At 41.4% G+C, this 27787-nt stretch overlaps 1 protein-coding gene across 2 annotated transcripts; it reads right to left on the bottom strand.

Moving 5' to 3' along the window:
- Positions 1-71: 71 nt before the first annotated feature.
- Positions 72-27208, bottom strand: YBX3 (Y-box binding protein 3). 2 transcript variants are annotated; one of them, XM_035028218.1, is made up of 10 exons: positions 26745-27208; positions 22497-22560; positions 21202-21235; positions 18266-18355; positions 14404-14526; positions 10137-10340; positions 4478-4575; positions 2756-2927; positions 2017-2116; positions 72-644 (listed from the first exon to the last, which is right to left on the bottom strand). In XM_035028218.1, exons 1-9 carry the CDS (start codon positions 26998-27000, stop codon positions 2051-2053), a joined length of 1107 nt encoding a protein of 368 aa, XP_034884109.1. In that variant the 5' UTR covers positions 27001-27208; the 3' UTR covers positions 72-644; positions 2017-2050. The 2 variants fall into 2 exon arrangements, with proteins under 2 accessions (XP_034884109.1, XP_034884110.1); XM_035028219.1 differs by lacking the exon at positions 10137-10340.
- Positions 27209-27787: the final 579 nt, after the last annotated feature.

Genomic DNA, 27787 nt, shown 5'->3' with positions numbered 1-27787 from the left:
TTTACTATTTTGTGAATAAAGTGGTGTGAAAAGATAAAACATATGCTAAGATAGGAAAACATACTCCAGTCATACACCTTTTCCTTTCAAGGGTAAAAATTTTATTTTTGAGGAACTTCATACTGCACATTTTTAAAGAGTCACATAAGAAAGCAAAAATGTTATCCTCCCCTCATCCTAGAAATAAATAAGGGCATAAAATTTCTTTTTAAATCACGACACTTGGAAGTTTAGCACCAGCATCCAAAATGAACAAAAAAGGAAAAAAAAGCATTTACTATATATTTCAGATTTCTTTGGTTGGGGTTCTCCCCATGTGGTATTAATATTTCTTCTTTCAATTCATATTACCAAAACAGTAAAAACCAGGAAAAAAATATAAACCTAGTGGTTGCTGAAACTGGGGAGGTTGCTCTCTTGTCTTTTGTGCAGGCATTCCCGGGATCTCAGCTTGCTAGAAAAATTGGCTGACTTTTTCCTTTTGCAGTTGTCTGTTTCATAAAGAATAATAGTAAACATTCTAATGTCCGCATCTTGGTTATGAGTCTTCCACATTATTGCTTGGATGTTTCTTTGGTGTTGGTTAAGGTCATGGTCTGCTTTACGCTTTATTTTTTTTAATGGTCATTAATTTTTTAGGTCACCTGGAAAAAAATTAAAACCAAGAGTGACAAAATGACCAAAAGTTAAAGAATAAAAAGGCAAAAATGTTAATTCAAAATACGGTATTTCAGAAGCTCGAAATGGAATCTATCCTTGCATCTATAGATTTGTAAACTATACATTTAATAAAACATTTTTATCATAAACCAGAACATTCAGTACGTGGTAGTAAAAATTTTATAAAACTATATAAAATTACCATCGTGAAGCCTTCTCAAATAAATGAGACTACAGCATCACTAATTCTTCATAATCATGTTAGTGGCTGCACAATATTTCCTAACATGAATATACCCCCAAATCGAGCCCTTTCCCAATGTTAGATTATAGATAGTAGAAATATTTGTTTCCCTGTATTTTGGATTATTTCCTTAGGAGACCTAGAAATAATGTTACTAAGTAGAAGGTTATAGCCAAATGATTCAAACAATTCTCAGTTAATGCAGGCAAATTTAAATAGGGAGCTTAATTCTATGATATATTGTCCACAAAACCCAGAGATAAAATACAATATTCCCAGCATAGCAAATGTCTACCTGACCGAAGGCTATGGGTTTAACAAACACTTTTAACGAAAAGCTAATTCTTTAATGAAAAGGGCAACAACCAAGAAATACTCAAAAATTTAAGTCCCAGGAGTTACTAGCTAAAAAACCCAGAATGAAAACAACTATGGCTTCTAAATTCCTATATAAGTGGCTTCACAATTGGGTCAGTCCTTCTAGTTATATTTTACCTACATAAATTTACCAACACCAATAAAGACAGCAAGCTGACCTTTACCCAGAGGTTGCGCTTTACCATGCCCTGTTCAAGCACTTCATACCTGTTCTCTCATAAATCTCTACACCAACCCTAGTGAGGTAGTCTAGTTGGTATCCCTGTTTTATCAACAGCAGACATTGCTGAAGTAGAGGATAAACAAACCACTAGATAGCATCCAGCAAATGAGTAGGAGATCCTGCACTGAGTACAGAAACCTCTTGGCTCTCACACATTATGCTGCACTGCCTCAAAATAAATTCTGTTGGTTATCAAAGGGAAGAAAAAAACTCTCATAAGTTTATTCTGTACAGCAAACTCGTTCAAACTGGCCACTAGGTGTCACAAAAGTAAAACTTTCAAAGTTTTCTTAAGAGGTATTAGTATTAAAAATTGTCTAGAAAAAAATCTGATGTTTACGCCCCCAAAAGCCTAGCAAAATAAGGTCAAATCCCATACTTAAGCACTAAAACTACTCTCTCTCGAGGATCCGAAAAGAGATGAAAGGTCGGCCCAGAGGAACCACAGAACTAGTTCAGGTTAGAAGTCAACAATACTTAAAATATCAACTCGAGCCTGGGGAGCTCTTACCTGGTGATGGTGAAGGTGCCTGGGGAGCCTGGTGTTACTCAGCACCGCTCTGCTCGGTGGCTGGAGCGGGGTTCTCAGATGGCGCATCGCCTGCCTTGGTCTAAAACACGCAACAAAACCACAAATCAGAAACTGATCCAGATGACAATGGAAAGTTCAAGACTAAAAGGTCTCAAAAGTTAGAACTTGCTGCTTATGAAGGTAAATCACTGTGCAAAATTAACTATTCTTAAGTAGGAGTCAAAATTTAGTACCACAGAAGAAAGGCCCATAAATGGCAACTAAACAGCACCACTCTCCATAACAAAAAGTCTCTGATACCCAACTGCTTTCAATACGCGCTTAGAGAGGCTCCCCTCTAAATGCCGTCCTTTGTTCAGAGAGCCCTAAACATTTTAATTCTGAATCTCCGTTAGTATGCATAATTCTTTCAGAGAATGTTAATTAGTTGAATTCAAATATTGGGTTTGTGTTATGTACAGGGGATTCTCTCTCTCCATAACATATATAGATATAGATCTTAAGCAAAATATTATATATTAAAAACATTATCATTTATATGAAATACATCGTATTAGATATAAAATAGCTATGAAGGTCATTATAAATAACGTTTTATATAAAATGCTCTATCACTGTCAGTTACCAGGTTATCTAAGCACTCTCAGGATGAACACTGAACAGGGTCTGACATGATTAAGGGTGATCCGGCAACATCCCGCTCTGTGTCTGCATTTACCTCTTTGCCGTCCTGTGAAGGAGCATTCGGAGGACGGGGGCGACGCCGATAGTTGTATGGTCGCCGGTACCCGCGGCGAGCAGGTGGCTGGTTTGGACCGCTGGCCGCTTGTTGGTTCTCTTTGTCTTCAGCCTCGCCAACAGCTGGGGCAGGTCGGGGGCGAGGAGGGCCTCTAGGGCAGAGAACGCGACGAAAGAAAAGAGCACAAGTGCAACAGGCCAGGGGGCCTCAGAATAATCTTTATTTTTTAAGATCAAGCGATCGGTATTGATCGCTAGAATTACACACAGGCTAATGCAGCAAATGGAAGGGAGATTTTTGTGAAAAACCAACCAACCAACAAACTTATCTTTCCACTATTTTCCCCTCTCCAGCTGAATACCTACTTGTAGTGAACAAACATACACTGGACACATAGCATGATCCTGCTAGGCACCTGCCAGGCACCAAGGATAGGAAGATTGAAAAAGAAAAGTTTTGTCTGGTATCTGCTCTCCTCAAGCAGTTTAGTGGGGGCAGGGGGATGAAACATAGGGGAAAACTAACACTACTATGTGCCAGAGCCTGTGCCAGGATGTTTTTGTGTCAAACATTTCATTTCCATGCTAACTCTGGAAGTCGGATTTATAGTGAGAAAACCAAGAGTAGTGTAGAGACGCTAAGTATTTGGTTGAACCACGGGGAACTCTGCTTTTTACAGGTCAACAAAGATCAAATATAATTTTCCCATGATCGTGCAGCCAGGGATTGACGGAGCTGGAATCTACATATACCACTCTCCCCTTTCTGTTTTCATTAAGACATTTCTATGAAGTGTCTTATTTTTGAAAGTCCTTAGTAATTAATCATTAGGAGTGATTATGTCTAAAACTGGAATGAATCTTGTGAGGAAAAAGGACACAAAGTGGTACAAATCCTTTCCCAAAATAATAGACTTACCCTCCTTTCAATAGTGAAGGTCTACTTTTTTCACTTACATCAAGGACCAGGAAGAGGAACAGAAAGGCTTATGATATCAAGAGCTTTAAAAGGATCTTATGGAGTCTAGCCCAATTCAGTCTTCACAAGGGATAAAGCACAAATAACCTATTCCTTCACTAATATGAACATCACTGGTAGTAATAATGTCTCGTGTTTACTGAGGGCAGACTATACCAGGTACCATTATCTTAGATTCATTAGTACTTTTAAAAATTGTAAAATACTCTTCAGTGTCCATCTTAGAGACCTGGTAACTTAAGTCTGACAGTCCAGGAACCTCCAAAAGGAGACACAGGTACAAGGTGGGAATTTAAACACAATCTGATCTGTAGCCTGACTTACCACCTACACTGCCTTTGGTTTTCGCAATTCAGTATCCCAAATACCTTCTTGGCACTCACTTCTTCCTCCGTTTGTTGCTCTACCACTGAATTACCCATCAATTAATTTACTATTTCATTAAATATTTATAATAAAAAATTAAATATTAATTCACACCATATGACAGTTAATAAATACAAATAATAGTTTGGTACAGAGATACCTAAGTATTTTGTTAGGTGGGAGGAAAATATCCCACGGCCATCTGAAAGCATACTGCAGAGGTCCCCCAAAACTTAGGATGCAGCCACTTCTTCTAATTATTATTACAGATCCATAAAACAGGCCCACAATAGTCTCATCCACTGTACTATTGCTCACAAGTGCTTCACGTGGTCGTTAGTGAAAAATGTCACCTACCTCCGGTACCTTGGGCGGTAAGTTGGATTTCGATGAACCGGTCCCTGAAGTTGTGCCCCCTCTGGGACTCCCTCCTTCATCTCTCCAATCTCACCAGCCTACAAGAAGGCAGTGAGAGCTGAAAATGAATGTCATACTACCAGATATAAGAGACATAGAGCCCATAGTTGCATTCAGAATTTTTAAGTAAAAAGATGCTTCATTATAAAGCCAAGAACCGTCAACTTTAACAGGGAACTGTGTACTGATACAGGTCTTCATGAGTGATAGCAAAGAAAAACTTATTTCCACTAGAACAGTCTTTTGCCTATCACAGAGCACCTTATTTTATAATACTAACTTAACATTTTGAAGTGTTCCACTCGTCTCTTACCAAAAAAAACCCTACATTGTAAAAGGAAATACGATGATATATTACATTTGAGCAATGAGAATCTTTTCCACATTTCAAACTCAGACCCACTGATTCAATCTACGAACAGGGTATCCCTTCAACCATTAATGGTTTCTACATTCAAAGATTTTCCCACACCTCCTAACTACACCTTCACCTCTGGTGTCTTCCTTTCATCTCTTTGCATTATTTAAGTATAACCTTTAAAAAATAATAAAATTACACTTTCCTGATGATAAATTTATTTTAAGTTGGGGATATAAAATTCATTTATTGTGGAACTTCCAGAGAAAGAAGTGACTAAAAACTAGTAACAAAACCCACAAGACACATCTCCAAAATTCTTTATAAAACAGCCACATCTCAACTTTCTTTTTCTCAACACTAACAACCCTTACTTACTTCTCCCTATTTCACTAAGAAAAGAGAAGCAGCCAGCAAAGAATTTCCACGTTCTTTCACGCTCAAATCTGCCCAGATACCTGCGTTTGCTGTAATTTTCTCCTCTCTCCTAACCTTGGGTGAGTGGTCCATGCTCACATCCAAAGCCAACTCCTCTGTCACCTCCTCAAACACTCTGACTTGCGATCCCCCTCCTCCCCCTCATTGTAGTTTTCCCTCTTCTCTACACCTTCGTTTCCATCCAGGCATACAAACAGGCTGAAATAGCACCCATCCTTTACTTACAGAAAAGTTGGAAGGACAGAACCTAATCCTCAGGCCCCGTTCAAGCTTCACCAGTTGTTCAATAATGTCCTTGACAGCAAAAAGACCCATGCAGAACATGCACTGAATTTAGCTGTCTCTTTGCCCGGAACGGTTCTTCGATCTTTACTTGGTTTTCATGACCTTGACACTTTTAAAGATTACAGGCCAGTTATTTTATTCAATTTGGGGCTGTTTGGTGTTTCCTCATGATTTAGCTTATGCATCTTTGGCAAAGAAGCCACAAAAGTCACACTGCATTCTTCTCATCGCATCCTGTCGGATGGCATATGGTTTCAGTTTGTATCGTTACTGACAATGTGCACTGTCAGTAGTTAAGGTGGTCTCTGCCAAGGCTACTTCGCTGTAAATTTACTCTTTCCCTCTTTGTCATTAATGAGGATCTTGAGAATACTTTCAAAGTCTGTAAATATTTCTCTTCTCATCAAATTCTCAATATATTCATTTATGTATTTGTATCTGTATAGACTCATGGTTTTCTATTTTATTCAATGAGTTATAATCTGTTACTATCATTACTGGCCAATGGGAACCCTTTCAAGCTGGCTCGTGTCCCTGACATGTCTCTAACATTCTTTGAGTACTTTCTTGCTTTTTGGCACAACAAGATGTTCCAGGCTCACATTGTACTTTCTCTGGCCCAGCTCTGAAATCAGCCATTTCTCCAAGAGAGCTTCTTTTTATTGGAGCATGGTATTTAGGAATGAAAAATTGGGGACCAGGTATGCTCAATGTTATCAAGGAGTGTCTGTTTCCAGGCCATTTCTGTAGACAGAAATAAGGCACACACACACACGCTAATATATATCTATACATCTACAGTGTGAGTTACACATATACACATGTGCCTATGGGGGTCTGAATGGAGAGCACATTTGACTTGCCCCTCCATAATGCCTTTAGGAGTAAGTTGTTGGGGAGGGAAAGGTTAGGGAGGCCAGGAGAGAATTCACTAAATGTCAAAACAAAATCAAAGCAAACAAAAACCTTGCCCTGACCCCATATCCTCCTCCAGCTACTGCCCCATTTGAGTTCCTCTACAGACATACATATAAAAGAAAACCACCACCACTACCACCACAGAAACCTTAAGGGAGAATATAATACCTTTTCTTCCTCACCCTTTGCTCTCTTGAATTCATTCTAACCAGACCACAAACCTCCAAGTTATTAAATCCAGTAATCAATTCTCAGCCCAACTTCCTGTGCTTAACAGCATTTAACACAGCATTTCCTTTTTGAAATACCTTCTCCCTGGGGCGCCTGGGTGGCTCATTCGTTAAGCGTCTGCCTTCGGCTCAGGTCATGATCCCAGGGTCCTGGGATCGAGTCCCACATCGGGCTCCCTGCTTGGCAGGAAGCCTGCTTCTCCCTCTCCCACTCCACCTGCTTGTGTTCCTGCTCTCGCTATCTCTCTCTCTGTCAAATAAATAAAATCTTTAAAAAAAAAAAAAAAAAAAAGAAAGAAATACCTTCTCCCTATCTGGTCCTTCTTCATCTTCATCTTGCATTGTCAGTGTGCCCTAGGATCAGTGACTCAGTCCTAGGATCAATTTTCAACCTACACTCATTTTATAGTTAATCCCATCCCCTGCCAGGCCTTTTAATTTGTCCTTATGACCCCAAAGTTCCACCTAGTCTCATCCCCACCCCCCACCTCCCCAGACTCCCTTGGGCCTCTATCCCTGCCATTCCCTCTGCTGTTCCTGGCCTTTCCCAGTGCCTGAAAGATTCTCTCCCTCACTTCATTTAGGTATCTTTTCAAATATGACCCCAAAGACTTTGTCAACCACCTTACCTAAAATGACACCTTCCTAACTCAAGCCACGTTCTCCCTCTCAACTGTGCTTTATTTTTCTGCCTACTTCACATCTCCAGGTAAAATTTAAGGGGGGGGGGGCAGATTTCCAGATGATTTCCACCTTTCCCCCAAACCCGATCTTTCTTCAGTCTTACTGTATTTGTTTAAATAAAAAACCACAGAGGTATCCTTTACTCCTCACACCACACATTCACTCCATTATCAAATGCCATCACTTCTAGGTTTAAAACATTTTTAAATCTGGCCACTTAGCACACCTCCACTGCTAGCATTCTCATCCACGCCATGACCAGCTCCACATGGGGAGATTACAGCAGCTGGTCTCCCTACTTCCACCCCTGCCTCCTGTGGTCTAGCTTCCATAAATAGTCCCATGAGCTCTTAAATATGTGTCTTCCCTGTTTATATCCCTTTACTGGCTTTCTGTCACATTTAGAGCAGGTCAGCAGTCCTTACCAGTCTACCAGGCAGGTTGGATCTGCTCTAAGATACCACCCTAATCGCACCTCCGGCCCCTTGCAGCCTCGCTCACAGCCGTCCCAACCACACAAGCCTCCCTTTAGTGCTCTAAACAAGCCAAGTTGCCTCTTCCCCAGGAACTTTGATTCACAAAAAGCAGACAGAAACAGCAATTGACATGTATGAAGGATGAGAATTTACTAGAATGGTAAGAGGGGAAGAGCATCGGCAAGAGATTGAGTTTAAATCAAGCTCCCCAAATTCCTGCCCACGCAACCTCAGGTAAAAGTTTGCCAGTTTTTAAAAATACTCAAATCTCTTCATTTGTAACACCAACAAAAATATGGAAATCACTGCCAATTTTCTAAAGCTACAGGGAAGACTGGATGAGCACTGATTTCAAACATCTGCCACTTGGTCAGTGCCAAATATTTTATACTCCCTCTTCTCTATCATATACCTCTTTTCTCAAAGAATGCAAATAGTGGCTATTAGCTCAGTAACCAGTTCTACTTAATTTGCAAGTGAAAACTAAATTAAAATTAAGCTAGAATATTATCTTTAAAAAAATAGAAACCACTTGGTCACTGACGTATTATGCTATATATGTCCCTTGTACATAAGGGAAATACTATTGTCCTGTATCATAATTTTTTCCCCGTGGTGTTCAATAAATTTTAGTATTTATGTAGTAGAAAATGTTTGCAAAGACTTCTCTATTTGACCTCAGTAATTTTAATATCCTAGAGATCTCTCTATACTTTTAAGCCATTACACTAACAACCTTGAAGTAGCCTAGCTGTATGAAGGATGAGTCTTAGGGATTTTCATTTGATGCTCTTGATTGCCTTAAGCAGATTTCTTTAATCACTGGACATCCAAACATGGTATGTATTAGAAAGATTGTAAGGAAAAAATGTTGAAGGAATCTAAGGACACCTTTTATTTCATATATGGAATGGGTAAGAGATTCAGCTCAAGTTAAAACAACTCCATGCAATTATCAGAATAAGCGTATGTTTCTCAAAATTAGCTTTCAACCAGCTTGTGCAAATGCCACTCTACAGAGCACTGAAGAATCATTTTGCTCTGAACCTTCAATTCCTAAGATGAAATAGAATTTATTTTAAAAACATAGAAAAAAGAATCATCATGTTCTAAAAAAATGATACGTACGGACATGCTAAATAAATACTAAGAGAGATTATTTCAGGAAAGTACAACTAATGCCCTAAAAATAAATGTGTATTACAATCTCACTGATTCTTCCTGCTCTCATTTCCTAGAAGCCCAGAATGCTGCCCTAAAGAAACCTACTATGCCTCATAGACCCAATCTCTCTATATATGCAAGTCTTCTTGTTATTTTTAGCACATTCGTCAGGGACAGCTGTTAAAGAGTGGAAGGGAAATAACAAGAAGCAATGTAGAAAGAACACAGTCATGCGTGATGGGATAGGAGATGGGTAGCAACGAACAGACTGAACATAGTGTTCAGTCAAAACACTTAGTGGAAAAACAGAAAACAAAAACCAAGGACACGAAGAGGAAAAATTTATAGCTAGTGACAACAAAACTGATATCCTATCCCAAGTCTTCCAAGTTTCCTGGGAATTGTGAAGTTGGTACAAGTTTATTAATTATAGGTCAAGTTCACAATAGCTATATCAGTATTTTTCAGGAAAAAAGGAGAATCAGTAACTAATCAACCATCACCACGTCTACATTAGGTTTTCTGAATAATCATTGCCATCTCATAAAAATTAAAGACTTAATAGAGATTTTATCTATCCTGAGGAGCGTGCTAAAATCTTCACCCTCAATTTAATCATCATAGATCCATGGGTGAGATACCTTCCTATTATCCCCCAGTTAATGGATGAGGATTAAATTGGTTTTCTCGAAAGCTCACAGATTCAAGTAGCAGAGGCAAGATTCAAATCCGGGTCTGCTAACTTCAGAGTTCTAGCTCTTAATGCATAACCATCTGTCTCTCTGCTTTAAATGGTATGCTATTCACCAGGGTGCCCAATTACAGGCATGGCTCCTGTGGTTATGCTTCTGGTTCTGTTATGAGAATGGCTGCTCAGAAAAAGCACCCTAACTAAAGGCCTTGCCTCAGCTTCTGTAGCATCAGGAAGCCACAGGCAAGGTTTGACTCCCGGCGGCTGGTGTTGGAGGAGGAGGAGGAAGAGAAGGCAGAGGAAGGACGGAGGGGTGAGGACTGCTGAAGACGACAAGTCCCAGGTGCAATTTTACCTGCATTCTGTTGGGATGGGGAAAGACCCGGGAGCGGCGGTCAAAGGTCTGTCCCACGTGGTAAGGCGGGAACCGCCTCCGGTACTGAGGGCGATACTGGGGGCGGCGCAGCTGACTCCGGGCCCCAGAGAACTGCCCGTCAGTGGCAGGGGGCTCAAATCCTTCACTGCTGCCGCTCCCTTCCTCCTCCTCCTCCCCAGCGTACTAGCAAGCAAAGAAACAGAGATTCAGAAGAAGTTTCAGCAAGGACAGAACCAAAGAATACCGCTTAGGAGGACTATCCCCAAAAGAAAAGAAAACAAAACAAAACAAAAAAACCTCCCCAAAAAGAATAATCCCTTCTATCATACAGACAGAATGCATCTAACCCAGGTTATCATGTGATTACCTGGGATAAACTACATTAAGATCAAAGTAGATCTGTGCAGATAAAATATCAAGAAGCAGAGAAGCAAGAGCAATCAATCTATAATGAATTTAGTAGTCATCTAATTAGAACTGGTGACTATCTGTTGATCAACCACCCAAAAAAAACCCAAATACAAGGTTGGTATTAGTTAGCTCCGCCAAATGTGTATCTCCCAACATCTGCCATCCACTGGGGGCAAAGTCAGGACAAAACAAGAAAAAAAAAAATACTTTGTGGTGTTCTCAACATGTTTGTCCTAAGAGTTCAACCTTCCAGGAGCAGTGCTCAAAGTGTGCACAGGGTCTTGGAAAACCTTTCCGAGTGGGGGGCTGGTACTGAAATTCAAACATTCTTGTAACGTTACTAAGACAATATTTGCCTTTTTTCCCTCTTATTCTCTCATGGGTATGTGGAGGGGCGCCAAAAGCTACAAGGACACGTAGCCTCTTAGCTGACTAAATGCAGAATGAGATATGAAAATCCAGCTGGCTCCTATTAAACCAAATATCAGAGATTTGCAAAAATAGAAAGCAACATCTCTTCTCACTCAATTTAAAAACACAGTTTTCATTAAAAAACATTACTTATATTTGTGTAATAAGCTTATTTTAAATTAATTAAATACCTTTTAAATGGCTGCTCTCATTGCTAATATAATATTAATAGATATAAACACACATAAACAAAAACTCTGGGATCGTCAATAACATTTAAGCATATAGGGGCACCTGGGTGGCTCCGTCAGTTAAGCCTCTGCCTCTGGCTCGGGTCATGATCCCAGGGTCCTGGGATCAAGCCCCATGTGGGGCTCCCTGCTCAGTGGGGAGCCAGCTTCTCCCTCTCCCTCTTCCTCTCCCCCTGCTTCTTCTCTCTCTCTCTCTCTCTCTGTCAAATAAATAAATAAATAAAACCTTTTTTAAAAAAATTTAAGCATATCAATGGGTCCAAAAACCAAAAGTTTGAGAACCACTGACTTATGGCATGATTCTTTTCATATGTTTTGGAATAAAGTTTTAATTGCACTTTTATAGTAGTAAGTTAAAGATAACAGGCAGTTTCTAAATATAGGCCTTATTAACAAAGGAAACTACCGGCCTTAGATTTTTTCCTGTATTTTAGCTACCATTATCACATACTAATATTTTATATTAAAAAACAAACATCCAGGGTGCCTGGGTGGCTCAGTCATTAAGCGTCTGCCTTCAGTTCAGGTCATGATCCCAGGGTCCTGGGATCAAGTCCCACATCGGGTTCCCTCCTCGGCGGGAAGCCTGCTCTCCCTCTCCCACTCCCGGGGCTTGTGTTCCTGCTCTCACTATCTCTGTCTCTGTCAAATAAATAAATAAAATCTTTAAAAAAAAAAAAAAAAAACATCCAAACATCCCTCAAAGAATTTATATCAAATCTTAAAGGATATAGATATGCAAATGCCAAAGGTAGTCAAGAGAAGTAACTATAGTTTTCAAAAATGAATGAATTAAAAACTAATAAAATAATGACCTATTTCCTTTGGAAGTGAGGATATTTAAGATTTAGAACCCTCCAGAACCAACCACCACATGGGCAACTAAATTCCCAAAAGAGGAAAAGTTTCAACTATAGCCTCAACTAGACTAATTTCAAAACAATCAAGCCATTCTACACTTCATAAAACCTGCATCAGACACAATGTCCAACTACATAAGAACATATTAGCATAGAAAATATACACCAAAATAGTAAGTGTGAGACTGCATAAATTATTCTTATTAGGCTTTTCTGTATCTTTTTTGAGTTTTATACAGCCAAATCATTAAGAGTTTTATAAAATAAGAATAATGGCACTGCCATTGCCAAACATGCTCTTTCCAGCTAAGGAGAAAAGTCTTTAAAGAAAAATTTCTTGGGGCGCCTGGGTGGCTCAGTCGGTTAAGTGTCTGCCTTCAGCTCAGGTCATGATCCCAGAGTCCTGGACATCGGGCTCCTTACTCAGCGGGGATCCTGCTTCTCCCTCTGCCTGCGTGTGTGTTCGCTCTCTATCTCTCTCTGACAAATAAATAAATAAAATCTTAAAAAAAAAAAAGAAAAATTTCTCACTAAAGTTTTTCTACCACTTTTACTTCTGAATTAACCTAGTAATCAAAATACAGTTGGCCCTTGAACAATGTGAAGGTTAGGGGTGCTAACCCCCATGCAGTCAAAAATCCATGTGTAACTTTTAACTTCCCAAAAACTTAACTAAAGGCCTATGGTTGCCTGGAAGCCTAATAATAACACAGAGTCAATCAACACCCACTTTATATGTTATATATATGATATACTACATTCTTACAGTAAAGTAAGCTATGGAAAAGATAATGTTTTTAAGAAAATCATAAGGGAAATATATTTACATTACTGCACTGTATTCACCAAAAAAATCTGCAGGTTAAGGGCACCTACACAATTCAAACATATATTATCCAAGAGTCAACTGCCATCAAAACTAGAGTTCTGTGAATGTGATGAATTTGACAACATTAACTTGATATAATAAATGTTACAGTAGCTCATTCCTACTCCCCACCCCCTGCACAGGTTTTTATTAAAAATCGAATAGGATAAGCAAAATATGGGTAAAAAATAATAGAACTAGGGGAGGGGGGTGGGGAGGATGGATGAAATAGACGATGGGGATTAAGGACTGCACTTGCCATGTTGAGCACTGGGTGATGTATGGAAGTGTTGAATTACTGTATTATACACCTGAAACTTATATAACACTGTATGTTAACTAACTGGGAATTAAAAACTTTAAAAAAATAAAAATAGAGACCAATAAAATTTTAAAAAAGAGAGAAAAGAAAAATACAGAAACAAAAATAAAATGTCAACAGGTATCTGATAAAAACCAATTTGGGCAGGGTGTTAAGATGACAGAATGAAGAGGGAAAGCATTAAGGTAAGCAGAAAGATATAAACCTACCAAAGCATAGGGATAAATCATTCTCATTCTGCAGACATTTTATTCTGGTGAGATTTTTCAAAAGGTTTCCTTGGATAATACACATAACCACAATCTAGTGCTCACAAAGCATCTTCAGTTTTATTCTATGGTGCCAATCCCAAGTACTAATTCTAGAAACATCAAAAAATGACTCAAATTTAATGGGATCCTCATGACCGCAAATGAATGGGATTCTTTTTAGGTGCCTTGAGAGTACTTTAAATTGAGCCTTCTAAGTAAGCTGTAAGACAGACTTGGTTGTAAACCCTTCCACCTGGATTGCTACCAATCTAAAAAACTAAAAATCTGGAGAATTACTTACTGCTTCTTTACTTTAAAATAATGGGAAAATGCTATGCTAAATAAAATAGTTACTTAGTCAAGGTAAATTAATATTTCTGTGGTCAGTACTATTTTTTGCCTATTCCCAAGCTATTCCTCGTTCTCCCTTGCCAACCAAACCCTTATTTTCTTAGAGGTCAACAGAGCTAGTGCCAAGAGATGAACAACAGGTTTATACCAATCATGGAAATCCCAGTCCCCTTTGCCAGTGAATGCCACATGACTAGGTTCTGGCCAGATAAAAGAGCCAAATAAAGAGAAAGCCCTTTTGACAACCCTGGCACAGCCTATCTTAATTAAGCCTTCTTGTTGAAAGATAATTGTCTGTTACTTGCAGCCAAATTTGTACAAACTGATACAACTTCTGAATGGCAAGTGTCCAGAGAGACTTTTAGCAATAGAAAAATGCTGGACACTAAAAATTTTCCATCCAAAAAAAAAAATCATCTTGTGCCTCCAAGAGAAGATACATCTATCTGCTCCAAGTATGTACACTTAATTTTAAACGTGACAATTTTTTCAATCGCTGTTTAGGAAGAGAGACAACATACATTACGGGGCGGTCCACGGCGTCTGCCATAATAGCCACGTCTGTAACGGCGCCGATCAGCAGCATAACGGCTCCCTTCTACTGGGACTCCATCTGGTCCAGTCACATTGGCTGCTTCTGCACCCTGGGAAAGAAAATGAACAAAGATGGCCTCAAAATTAAAAGAAGCTGAACTAACCCCCCCACCCCACCCCCAAAAAACCCAGTCTTGGACAGTCAGAATGTTAAAGACTGGCAGAATGTACTCACAATTCCTATCGTGACCTCAAAGATACACCCAGGTATTAAAAAGGTGAGTGAGGTGCTTGGTGTACTGATTAGAATGTAGTTTCTTTGCTCATACAACCTAAACTTTTCCTTCTTGTTTGGTTATACTAAGTTCAAGAGCAGGATGTACCTCTTTAAGAACATAAACTGGTAAATATGCGATTATAAAATAATGCTAGACCAGGAAGAATGTTCCTCAGTGGAAAATAACGTCTAAGAAGATGTTATCTTCTTAGAATAATGTTGAAACTGGATGCCTGGGTCGCTCAGTCAGTTAAGCGTCTGCCTTCAGCTCAGGTCATGATCCCAGGGTTCTGGGGTTGAGCCTGAGTCTGGCTCCCTGCTCAGTGGGGGCGCCTGCTTCTCCCTCTCTCTCTGCCCCTCCCCCTGCTTGTGCTCTCTCTCTCTCTGTGTCTCAAATAAAATCTTTATTAAAAAAAGGAAGAATGAAGGGGGAAAATCGGAGGGGGAGATGAACCATGAGAGACGATGGACTCTGAAAAACAAAGTGAGGGTTCTAGAGGGGAGGGGGGTGGGAGGATGGGTTAGCCTGGTGATGGGTATTAAAGAGGGCATGTTCTGGGGCACCTGGGTGGCTCAGTTGGTTAAGCGTCTGCCTTCGGCTCAGGTCATGGTCCCATGGCCCTGGGATCGAGCCCCGCATCAGGCTCCCTGCTCGGCGGGAAGCCTGCTTCTCCCTCTCCCACTCCCCCTGCTTGTGTTCCCTCTCTTCGCTGTGTCTCTGTCAAATAAATAAAATCTTAAAAAAAAAAAAAAAAAAGAGGGCACGTTCTGCATGGAGCACTGGGTGTTATACACAAACAATGAATCATGGAACACTACATCTAAAACTAATGATGATGATTAACATAATATTATGGTGATTAACATAATAATAAAAAATAAATAAACAAATAAAAAATGAAAAAAAGAAAAATGTTGAAACCTGTATGATTCTAAGGGACACTAAGAGAAGAGCTATTCACAGGCTCAAGTGGCTCCGTCCGGCACAGAGTTATTGAGAAGGAAACCTCCCAACTTGGCAACAACAGAAAAGAAGGTCCTTGATTTAGCAAGACATAGGTTTCCACAAATGTAGTGCCACTTTAGACCTTCTTATTATCCTTGAAACAGACTTACCATTCTTATCCTCATGTGGACAGGTAAAATAATGCTTCAAAAATATAAAAAATTCAGACAAGATACTCAAGAGTCTATATCACACTCTATACCAATTTGTAAAACCTCAAGTTCTGAAAACATACAGAGGCAAAAATAACCTGGCAACACAAAATTTAAAGGGTTCAATGGGATAACAGAAACCATTACAGGTCAGCATTTGCTGGTGGATGATTTCAAACTCCAGATTTGCAAGACAGCCTAGGGACCACATTGGTAAAGAAATCATTTAAATTTTTATATTGAATGCAGTGACTTTTTCTCTCTTAACAGAACAGCTTGAGAGCTATCAAGAACGTGGACCACGGAATGGTGTGCATGTATGTGCCAAGAGCACATGCACAGTAGTCAGTCAGTCATGCACTCAGTTTCTAGTTCAGCTGCCACAGCTTCTACGGCAGTTATATCATATATGGTTTTTAAATGTTTTTATTCTTATTCTAGATTGTTTTATTGATATCTATAACAGACTATTGATTAAAAACAAAGCATGAAGGACATTACTAATGTTGGAATAAATATATAACAGTGTAAAACAAAAGTTCTGTAGATATATTACAAGATGATCCATTAGCTTCTTGTATTGTTCTTCATCTGAACAAAGTTGTTACGCAGTCTATGAAGATGCCCCTGGCTTTCCAAAATCCAAGCCAAGGAGAAAATACAATGATTACGTTAAATTTGAATCTTCTTTTGGGGTGCCCGGGTGGCTCAGTTGGTCAAGAGTCTGACTATTGATTTCGGCTCAGGACACAATCTCAGGGTATGAGACTGAGCCCCGCAATGGGCTCCATGCTCAGCAGGGAGTCTCTGAGATTCTCTCCTCCCCTCCCCCCAACCCCGCTGCCTTGCCCCCGCCCCCCCCCAAGTGCGTGCACACACACGTGCTCTTTCTCTCAAATAAATAAATAAATCTTTTTAAAAAATTTGAATCTTCTTGGGGCGCCTGTGTGGCTCAGTTGGTTAAGCACCTTCCTTCGGCTCAGGTCATGATCCCAGGGTCCTAGGATCAAACCCTGTATCAAGCTCCCCGCTCAGTGGGGAGTCTGTTTCTCCCTCTCCCTCTGTGTGTTCATGTGCACTCTCTCTCTCTCTCAAATAAATAAATCTTTTATTTTTTTATTTTTTTATTTTTTAAGATTTTATTTATTTATTTGACAGAGAGAGAGAGACAGCGAGAGCAGGAACACAAGCAGGGGGAGTGGGAGAGGGAGAAGCAGGCTTCCCGCCGAGCAGGGAGCCCGATGTGGGACTCGATCCCAGGACCCTGGGATCATGACCTGAGCCAAAGGCAGACGCTTAACGACTGAGCCACCCAGGCGCCCCTAAGTAAATCTTTTAAAAAGAATTTTGGGGCGCCTGGGTGGCTCAGTTGGTTAAGCGACTGCCTTCGGCTCAGTTCATGATGCTGGAGTCCCTGGATCAGGTCCTACATCCGGCTCCCCGCTCTGCAGGGAGTCTGCTTCTCCCTCTGACCCTCCCCCCTCTCATGCTCTGTCTCTCAAATAAATAAATAAAATCTTTAAAAAAAAAAAAAAATTTTTTTTGAATCCTTTATTGAGGTTAAAACATTCTTTAATGTATATTATTTGTGCAGAAGTGCTTACAAATCACAGCATGAAAATTTTATGCTTATAAAAAGGAAATCTTCCCCAAAGCAACTTTTATCTATTTTTAATACTATGAAAGTCATGGGTGCCTGGCTGGCTCAGCTGGTAAAGCATGTAACTCTTGATCTTGGGGTCGTGAGTTCGAGCCCCGTGTTGGACACAGAGATGACTTTAAAAAAAATACTACAGGGGCGCCTTGGTGGCTCAGTCGTTAAGCGTCTGCCTTCGGCTCAGGTCATGATCCCAGGGTCCTGGGATCGAGCCCCGCGTCAGGCTCCCTGCTCTACGGGAAGCCTGCTTCTCTCTCTCCCACTCCCCGGCTTGTGTTCCTGCTCTCACTATCTCTCTCTCTCTGTCAAATGAATAAATAAAACCTTTAAAAATAAATAAATAAATAAAATAAACAGTATAAGGCAACCGTGGGCCCCTGGGTGGCTCAGTCGGTTGAGCAGCCGACTCTTGATTTAAAAAAAAAAAAAAATACTACAAAAGTTAAATTTTAATCTACACTTGAATATATATTTGGTACCAAAATAAAGTATCTCCTTTAAATTTTGAAAAATTAGCTTCTCCCTCCATAGTTGAACAGGGTTCAGCATTTATTGAGAAATTAAAATGCCCTTTTATAACATATCAAAGAATGTTTATAATGATATTCAATAATCAAAAATTTTCTCCTTAAAAAAGTCACTTCTTCCTGTCAAAAATCCAAAGTAACATTAATTCAAAAGGGGCCGAGAAACCATTTATTATGCAAGAAAACCATGTGCCTGCACACTTTGATACCCAACCACAACAGTCTCTCACCTTCTCTCCTTCAACCACATCAAACTCTACAGTTTCTCCATCTCCTACACTGCGCAGATATTTCCGTGGGTTATTCTTCTTGATGGCAGTCTGTCGAGAGAACAGAAAATTCTAAATGAAGTATACATCAATATTGGCCACAGATTTCATCTTTCAAGTTTATTGTACATATTACTTTTTAAAAGTATCATTCTCCCACTAACCTGGATTTCCAAAACAAACAAAAAACACTGTAAAACTATGTTCCACATTATTTTCTTGATTCATGTTATCTTTTGCAATTCTTCTTGATAGGTGGATTAAACAGAATGTTTAGTTAATACACAGTTTTGTTACAACCTGATCATAATATTGGATACTATTAGTTCCCTCAAACTATTAAGTACCTAAGATTCAGACTGGACCTCCATCAGTGGTGGGGGGGCAATGCCTTCATGAAATCTTACGTAAATACACAAATACACATTTCACATAGAGAGGTTTCTATGGACAAGAGAAACTGCTAACCTCAAGAGGAATTGTAAAATATAGGAAGGAGTGGAAGGATGATGAAGAATAGAAAAAAAGGAATTTAAAAGTGCCAGAAGGATACTTCTTTTTTATTATGTTATGTTAATCACCACACATTACATCATTAGTTTTTGATGTAGTGTTCCATGATTCATTGTTTGCATATAACACCCAGTGCTCCATTCAGTACGTGCCCTCTTTAATACCCATCATCGGGCCCACTCACCCCCCAACCCCCTCCCCTCTAGAACCCTCAGTTTGTTTCTCAGAGTCCACAGTCTCTCATGGTTCGTCTCCCCCACCGATTTCCCCCCCTTCATTTCTCCCTTCCTACTATCTTTTTTTTTTTTTTTTTTTTTAACATATAACGTATTATTTGTTTCAGCGGTACAGGTCTGTGATTCAAGTCTTACACAATTCACAGCGCTCACCATAGCACATACCCTCCCCAATGTCTATCACCCAGCCGCCCCAAGAAGGATATTTTCTGACGGAATACACAAAATTATCTCAGGAATGAAACATTACTGATAATCATAATCTGGCCTCTTCCCCACCTCCCCCCATTTTATGCATAAGGAAACATGAGGCTGGTTAGTGATTTAGCTGAAGACCTAAAGATACAGCCTGGTGGGGAAAGTACAGGGAGTGGGTAGGAGAAATTCATACCCCTGCACTGTATCTATGATATTTATTTAATATTTTCCCCATCACACCATTCATCTCTCACTCTTCCCTACACATTCCCTGATGATGCACTGAAAGGTTGAGAAGATATTATGCTGCATGAGACACGTGCACCTAAATATCTGCCTATGAAAAAGCTTCCCTTTCTCAGTCAGTGGAAGGGAGACAATAATTTCTGCAATGAATTTCCATTTCTTTAGTTGGTATCTCTAAATAGTTAAAGGGGCTCCAAGTTTCTGTGGAACTAGGTCAACCTTATTTTATAAAGCGATTAAGCATGTGTAATCCAGCCCTTCCCTTACTCTGAGTGGGAGGGAGGAGGGAAAAAAATGAGCCAATAGCACAGAGACCGGACCCACAGAGGAAGAAAGGCAGCTCAGGACAGGATATATGCTCCCGCAGTTAGAACAGTCAGCCATTCCAAAAGCAGCCCCTCCCTGCCGGCTCGTTCCCTTTTTCCTGTTGAACTGGGCAGGCCTCAACACATTGAGGTGACTCACCACACAACCTCATAGGGACTGGAATCAGGTCATATACTTGCAGGCTAGTGATGCTGGCGACCAGTACAGAAACTTGTGAGGTCCTTTCACTGCAGCTGTCACCAAACAGAGTTCTTTACCCAAAAGGTCTATTAACTTCTAGGTATTATAAGCAACACTTTCTTTCAGTCTGTTACGACTTTAAAAGTCATTGTATCTCAACAACGACAAAAAAATCTATTCAGAGTATCTAGGTAGAACTGATACACATCCAGTCAAGCAGAAATGTAAACAAGAGAAACCACAACTACAGAGCTTAATCCTCGACATCACCAGCTCCAGTCACCACACCCACCTCAAATTCACAATCCTAACCAGGAGGAGACAAAAACGCAGAAAACCAGAGGCTTGACAGAGCCCTGCAGGTAAACGTACTGGTGTTAGGACCTGGCTCCATACTTCCCTGCTGTGCACTAAGAGCTCCCCACATATTTGAGACAACTCAATGAAACTTAAATACACAAAAATAACAAGGGGAAGCATTTCTTCTTTTAACCAATATTGTAAAACAAGTCCAGGATACACAATGAAATAAATAGCATCCCAGGCCAGGAAAGTGAAGACAGAGATCCCAGGAGCAGACAAGCCTATGTTTCCCATATTTTACCCGTTTTCTACATTTCCTTCGAATCCAAGGGAACGTGGACCTTTTGACCTGGACATGTGCTAACCATGCCTCATTTTAACAGGAATGAGGACTATCCTGGGAATTGGGGAGTTTTCTCATGTCTTGGATACACAGACTCTTAACCATCTGCTTCGCTGTGCTTTATTTACCTCAAGTCAGAGTTACTCTGGTAGAAGGGCTTTAACCAAGACCCACCCAGGCAAAAGCCAGATCAGTTCCAGCCAAACACTAAGGAGGAACCACAAAGTCAGGAAAATAAGATGCTAACATGGAAACAAAATTTTGTTAAGGCCTCAAAGGCTCTAAAAATTAGAACCTGGTCTAACTGATTATTACTCCATTTGAATATTACTGCAAACGTAAAAACTCAAAACAGTTAATATGATGGGACAGAAGAGTTTATCTGCCAATCTTAAAATGTGGACATGAGCGCCCCTGCAAAAATAAAAATCACAATAAGAGTTCAGAGTAGAATAATAGTATATAGGACTTCATTTTCGAAAAGAGACAACAGCAGATTACAGACACCCCCCTCCTCACATAAGAAATGTAACATTTATTATCCCTCTTACCTGATGTACAAATACATCTTCTTTGGTGTCATTTCTGTTGGGAGACAAAAAAGTTCATAAATAAAAGTACTAGGTATATGGAAAAACTTAAAAGAACAGATGCTTTTATGAGTTTAGATCCCAAGACTTCAAAAAGACAACATAAATTTTTGTTTATCCTCTCAACTTAATTCAGATGCCTGGAATCAGTCCTTGTGAAAAACTTCCAAACCTGCAAGATACCTGTCTTACCCCTCCATATTACCGGAGTGCTTAGATCCAAGTGTACAGATTCTACAGAAATATCCCTTCCCTCTCATCTCCTCCTAAATCATGTGGAATGTAATCAGAGCCTGAGATTTCCCTCCCAGTAAAAGCAAAGTAAGACAGTTAAAAGGACAGGGCACAGCTGTGAACTAGGCTCTCCTTACACTGAAACCTAAAACAGCACCACCACCACCCCCATTCCTTCCTGCCCTAACTCACCCCCCACCCCACCAAATCAGATAAGGAAGAAATTAAGGCATTTTTAAGGGGGCGGGGGGCAAAGAAAATGACAATATCATGTAAAAACTTCATCATACTCCCAACAGCCTACAGTTGTGTTCTTGTTTTTACATGGCTAGAAGTTACCATTGTTTATTTTTATTTTTTTGAGATTTTATTTATTTGTCAAAGAGAGAGAGCACAAGCAGGGGGAGCAGAAGAGGGAGAAGCAGGCTCCCCACTGAGCAAGGAGCCAGATGTGGGACTCGATCCCAGGACCCTGGGGGTCATGACCTGAGCCGAAGGCAGCCGCTTAACGACTGAGCCACCCAGGCGTCCCGAAGTTACCATTTTTAAAGAAAACACTACACTTTCTACACAGGACTTGGGACAGACCTGGGTTACAGATCCAGCTCAATTACTCACTAGTTGTGTGACCTTAGGAAAGTTGCTTAACCAGTCTAAGATTCCATTTCTCCATCTGTGAAATTAGGGATATGGTCCCAATTATCCTAAGGCCCTTCCCATTTCTCATTCATCTCCCTCACCTTTTCTCTTTTAATGACTGAATTTTATAAAATACGTTATTTATCAGTATTCTGGAAATGTATTTTAATTAACATTTAACACCAGTAGCTTAGAAATGAGAATGTTGACAGTGCTTACAAATCTTAAAACTTACTCCAGACATCAATTAAAAACAAAACAAACAAACAAACAAACAAAAAACTTACATAAGCCATTTAAAAAGTATGGTAAAGGATTTACAAACTTCTGGTGCCATAAAGTAAGCATGCATTTAAAACATATACGGAGATACACACACATACCGATTTATAAATCCATATCCATTTCTGACGTTGAACCATTTGACAGTGCCAAGGACTTTGGTGGCTAAAATAAGATTAAGCAGATAAATTAGTATCTGACCTACAAAGAGATAAAGCTCGTATCAATAAGGTCTTGATAGCATTATTTAAAGCCTAAACATACCTGAGGAAACCATTAAAGGCTTAATTCTAAAATATATTCGGAAAAGAAAATGGAGCAAGGGAAGATATCATAGGAAAATACTTTTCAGAAGACGAAACTTCTCTTCCTTGTTAAACTTTTCAGTAAAGTCATAAGAAAAGGAGTGGTCGTAAGTCTATACAATTCTGCAATAATTAAAATTGGGAAACACTGTTTAAGGAAAAAAACAAACAAAAAATACTCTTTAAGATCAAAGTTTTAATGCTGAAAAATTTTCTAAGTACAAAAGAAGGGTCACAATGAAAGAGACGGTAGATAGATGAACAAAGTACCAATGACCCTAACACATCACTTTCACACTCTGACATATAAGGCAAACTTTAGTAAGTGAAATAGTAGCTCCTACAAAGCTACTGTTTTGTAGCTAATCTACAAAGACATAAAGTAACTTGTCTAGTTGCCAGATGGGGGCCTATCAGAGGAGTCAAAGAGTAATAATAGAACTGATGCTGTCTCAATCCCAGTTTGTACTCACCACCCCTAGGCATGATGTAACAGGCCTTTCCAAACCGTAGTGATGAATTTGGGCTTCTGTTTCATTGTTTATCCTACTCCCTGCAGTTGGTGAGAGTCAAACTCAGCATTTTTTACAAAATCCCCCTCTTTAACCTGATTGTCTCAACGTTCCATCATGAGTAGGACAATTTCTGTACAACACCAGACTTCAACAGAATCCAAGAGAAGGAATCTACATAATATGGTCATATTAACTTGCACTTCAGAGATTCATATGTCAGCCATTAAGCATGATTTGAGAAGACTCCTTTGAATCAACTGTGAATGCTAAATTCAGAACCTCTAGGAAACGCCTACATCTAAATTCAGGAAACACATAAAGCAATTATCAAGACTCAATGAAACAGGAAATATGACAATAAGAGTAAGGTTAAAAAAAAAAAAAAAAGACTTAGTAGAGAATGAAAGTAACAAATTAATCCATGCTGCCTCTCTATGAGATACAAAGTTGATAACTTCAAGGATAAACAATAAGGATTCAGTTTTTAAATTCAAGACTAAAATAGTAATTAACACATGCTTGGTTGTGGGCAGATGCTTTCCACTGTTTTGCTATACTGATATGCCTAAGGAAGTATTTTAGCTCTCTGTAAAAAGAAAAAAAGAAAAAAAAAAAAAGAACTCATTATGCCTCTAAAGTCATTCAGCCCACCACTGACTAAGCAATCTCCAGCTCTATGTCCAAGTAACAAAGATCTCTCCAATGAAGAGATTGAACCATTGGAATCTTCAGTTTTAGGCCATTCTAATCAGAGCAACAGGTCAAAGAAGAAGAAAAAAAAAAAAAACCTGTATTAGATCTAAATGTACACAGAAGAGGCTCATTTTTGATAAATCATATGCTTTTTAGTCAAACATTATTTCAAATGATAGGCTTTTTGTGCCTCCTTTCATTTGATCCAAAATTAATGACCTGGGATAATATAAAGATAGGAACTCTTTGATTCATTTCCATACAGTTAACGTCTAGCACTGTCAAAGGAATAATCTTGATTAGAAAGGCAACACTAATAGGAAAAAAGATGAAATTTTTAAGTCTAACTTCAATCCAGGCTGAAGGCCATTTTTACTCCCCAAAGTAGTTTTTTAAAATGTCCTAATTCCACAAATATCTCCAACAATGTTACAGGATCGAATTTTCATGCACACCTCTTGCTTTAAAACCATAAACTCACTTCACATACCCAAAGGAGGAAGGGGATGGGGTAGTTCAGAGGAAGACCATATGGCTTCTAGGATGTTTATTAGGAAAGTTTTCTTTCACTCAGGTAAACTATCTGTGGCCTATGGTTATCCACTGAAGTTAAGGACTGTTTGCAGGAACCAGAATGGGAGAATCCAAAAGCAGAATTCCACTTCAGTCAGCACTGTGCCTTGCACATTTTAGGCACCCATGTGTTTGCCTGGCAAAGGAAAGAAGATGGCAGAACACACTGGACAGGGACAAACAGTGTCGAAATGTCATGTAGAAGGCTGTCCTTCATTTTAAGAGTTGGAGTTACAGTGGAAAGATGAAAGACCTCCAGAATCATCACCTGGGATGTGGTAGAGGCTTAACAGCAGTTGGTGAAAAGTTAATTTATCTGTTCCTTTCATCTTTAAAGATATCTGCTTCAGTTTCTTTTTTTTTTAATTTAAGATTCTATTTTTTTTTTTTAAGATTTTTATTTATTTATTTATTTGACAGAGAGAGACACAGTGAGAGAGGGAACACAAGTAGGGGGAGTGGGAGAGAGAAAAGCAGGCTTCCCGCTGAGCAGGGAGCCAGATGCAGGGCTTGATCCCAGGGTCCTGGGATCATGACCTGAGCCAAAGGCAGACGCTTATCGACTGAGCCACCCAGGTACCCCTCTGCTTCAGTTTAAAATCCAGCAGTTTAGTTTAGATCCAGAAGGGTACAAGGATCAAGTGAAAACCTGAAAGCTTTCCTGTATACAAAAATGAGTATTAAGAATATACCTTAACACTGCTTTGGTTAAGACAAGGTTGTCTCTCTCAGACATTTTGCATGGAAATGTTCCAAGAAACACTTGTTGGAAACAACATCCCAATACAACAGTGACTAGACTGAAGTAACTTTTAGTCCAGCAAAAGGAGGGCAATTTTGTTTCTTAACCTACACAGGTTACATTTAGCATGTTGTCCCCCAGTAACTGAGTAAAAGCTCTGGAAGAACAAGAAAACAGGCCTTGGGGGGGGGGGGAGACATGGAATTGTATTACTTTCTTCACCTTATTCCTTCAATTTTCTTCCTAGGAAATTGAGTAGGCAAGGCTCAGAGAGATCAAACAGGCCCCACCCCACATATTGGAAATTGCTCTGAAGCATCCTACACCCTCTCCTAACTTTCCCGTTTAAAAAGAGTGCATTGGGGCGCCTGGGTGGCTCAGTCGGTTAAGCGACTGCCTTCAGCTCAGGTCATGATCCTGGAGTCCCGGGATCGAGTCCCGCATCGGGCTCCCTGCTCGGCAGGGAGTCTGCTTCTCCCTCTGACCCTCCCCCTCTCATGCTCTCTCATTCTCACTCAAATAAATAAAATAAAATAAAATAAATAAATAAAAAGAGTGCATGACATATGCACACACCCTTCAGAGTTTATTCACCACCCACCTGCTTTGTAAACCCGCTTTAAAGCCTCACACAGGGCATTCGTTCAGCCTCGAGAACGCTGAAATAGGCGACAAAACCAACAATGACAACAGAAACCCTTTCTGCTGCTCTGCCCCACCAACCTGAACGTCTCATCTTCCCATCTGTTTTCGTAAGTTACAAGTCCCAAGATAAGGATGTTCTGAACAAACGTCATACCCACCCTATGGACGAAGTTTTTTCAGCTGCTGCACCAAGTGCATTCCCACAGTCCGGGAAGAAGAAAACGCGTAAGCGACTGGTAAACCCTGAATGGTTCTTTTCAGCAGTGGGCAGAGGGAGGGAGGAGGACGTGGGACCGAGACCCAAGTTTCCCGCAGAGGATTGCAACACCTCTTAGCCGGCATGTGGCCGACAGAAGCATGGCGTCTTTCCCGCGCCCATGTGGGAAGGGCGTCCGGGACAGACAGCTGAGCCTTCTCAGCAAGAAGCCTCTCCACCTTGCCCTCCGTGGGCCCCTAGCCCCCACCTTTCCCGGAGGGACATCCTCACCTCTCCCAGATCCCAAGCGAGGACTGCACAGTCCCCGTCCCACGTGTCTGTCCCTCCCCCGCATCCACACCCATCCCTACCCTGGGTCCCCCTCCCAGACCGTCGCTCCCTTCCTCTTTGGACCGAAGTACTCGCCACTACGGGAAGGTGTGGCAGGGCTCGCGCCTAAGTGACAGAAGTTAGGACCCCAACCTGCCGCCCGGGGCCGGGAGAGGCGCGCACGGGACAGCCAGGCGCGCCGGGCGCCGCGCGCTCCCGCGGGAGCCTCTGCAGGGCCGCCCGGCTGCGGCCACCAGCGCTGGGGACGCCACCGTCACTCTGCCGCCCGGGCGCGAAATGCAGCGGGGCGGCCCCCCTCGGAGCAGCCCCCCCCCCGCGGCCTGACTCACCGAGAACTTTCTTCTCCGCGTCTTCGCTGCCGGCGGGGGCCGAAGAGGCGGCGGCCGCGGTGCCGGGGGCCGCGGGGGCCGCGTCCCCGCCGGGGCTTCCCGCGACGAGGGCGGCGGGCGCCGGGGCCGCGGCCGGGGGCGCGCCGCCGCCCACCGGGCTCTTGGGCGCGGGGTCCTGGGGGGCCGCGGCGGCCGCCTCCGCCGGAGCCTGCGGGAGGGGGGGGGTGGTGGTGGTGGCCTCGCCCGCCTCGCTCATGCCGCCGCCTCTGCTCTCAGTCGGGCACCTGGGTGGCGGTTGGTCGGCGGTTAGCGCGGCTGGGGCGCGGCGGCCGGGGCTCGCTCTCGGGGAGGCCGGTGCGGCTCTCGCGGCGGAGGCGGCTCGAGCTCTCGGGCTGCGCGCTCGCGCTCGGGCTCCTCGCTCGATCTTACTGCCCCAAAAATGGCCCCGCACAAGTTTTTCCAGGCGGCGCACCGGCCGGGGAGGGAAGGGCGGGCAGGGAAGAGGGTGGGGAAACTCGGCTTCCGAGCCGGGCACGACCTCATTAGCATTTAAAGGCGCCCGGTGCCCTTTCCAAGCCACCAGTCCGCCCGGGCCCGGGGCGCAGGGGCCGAGTTGGAGAGTCGGCGGGAAGCCTGGGGGAGCTCTGCGTCGCAGTCTGGGGTTCGCTGAGGAGCACGCGCTGCTGGCCCTTAGTTGGAGCGGGGTAGCGGGGCCCCTTCCTCGCGGCATCTTGACACCTTGAGACTGACCTTTGGGCGGAGGAAAACAGGGCATCCAAATTACGCGGGGCTTCTCTCCCAAGCACGGTTTTTAAGCCCTTTATGTTTATTCGTTCGACGTTTATGAAGTGCCAGAAACTATTTCTGACAAAACAATTAAGAATGAAACAAAATCTTAACTCTGCTTGACTGCTTATTCCTAAGCGATAACTTACGGATAATCTTATCTATAACCCACAGGTAAGGAAATCGAAGTGGAAACGTCAGAGAATAAATTCACATCCTACCTTCTGCTCCAGTTGTAGCTCACTGCTGGTGAAAGC

Source organism: Mirounga leonina, unplaced genomic scaffold (assembly GCF_011800145.1).
Source record: "Mirounga leonina isolate KUSES-001 unplaced genomic scaffold, KU_Mleo_1.0 Mir_201, whole genome shotgun sequence".
NCBI lineage: Eukaryota > Metazoa > Chordata > Mammalia > Carnivora > Phocidae > Mirounga > Mirounga leonina.
This window is presented reverse-complemented; position numbering and strand designations above follow the sequence as displayed.

Bases quoted from the DNA above. Each gene is read 5' to 3' on its own strand.
- YBX3 (XM_035028218.1), bottom strand. From the start codon at position 27,000: ATGAGCGAGGCGGGCGAGGCCACCACCACCACCCCCCCCCTCCCGCAG. The intron at 22,561-26,744 runs GTGAGTCAGGCC...ATCTTATTTTAG, and splicing joins CGCGGAGAAGAAAGTTCTCG to CCACCAAAGTCCTTGGCACT. The intron at 2,117-2,755 runs GTAAATGCAGAC...TGCGTGTTTTAG, and splicing joins CTTCACAGGACGGCAAAGAG to ACCAAGGCAGGCGATGCGCC.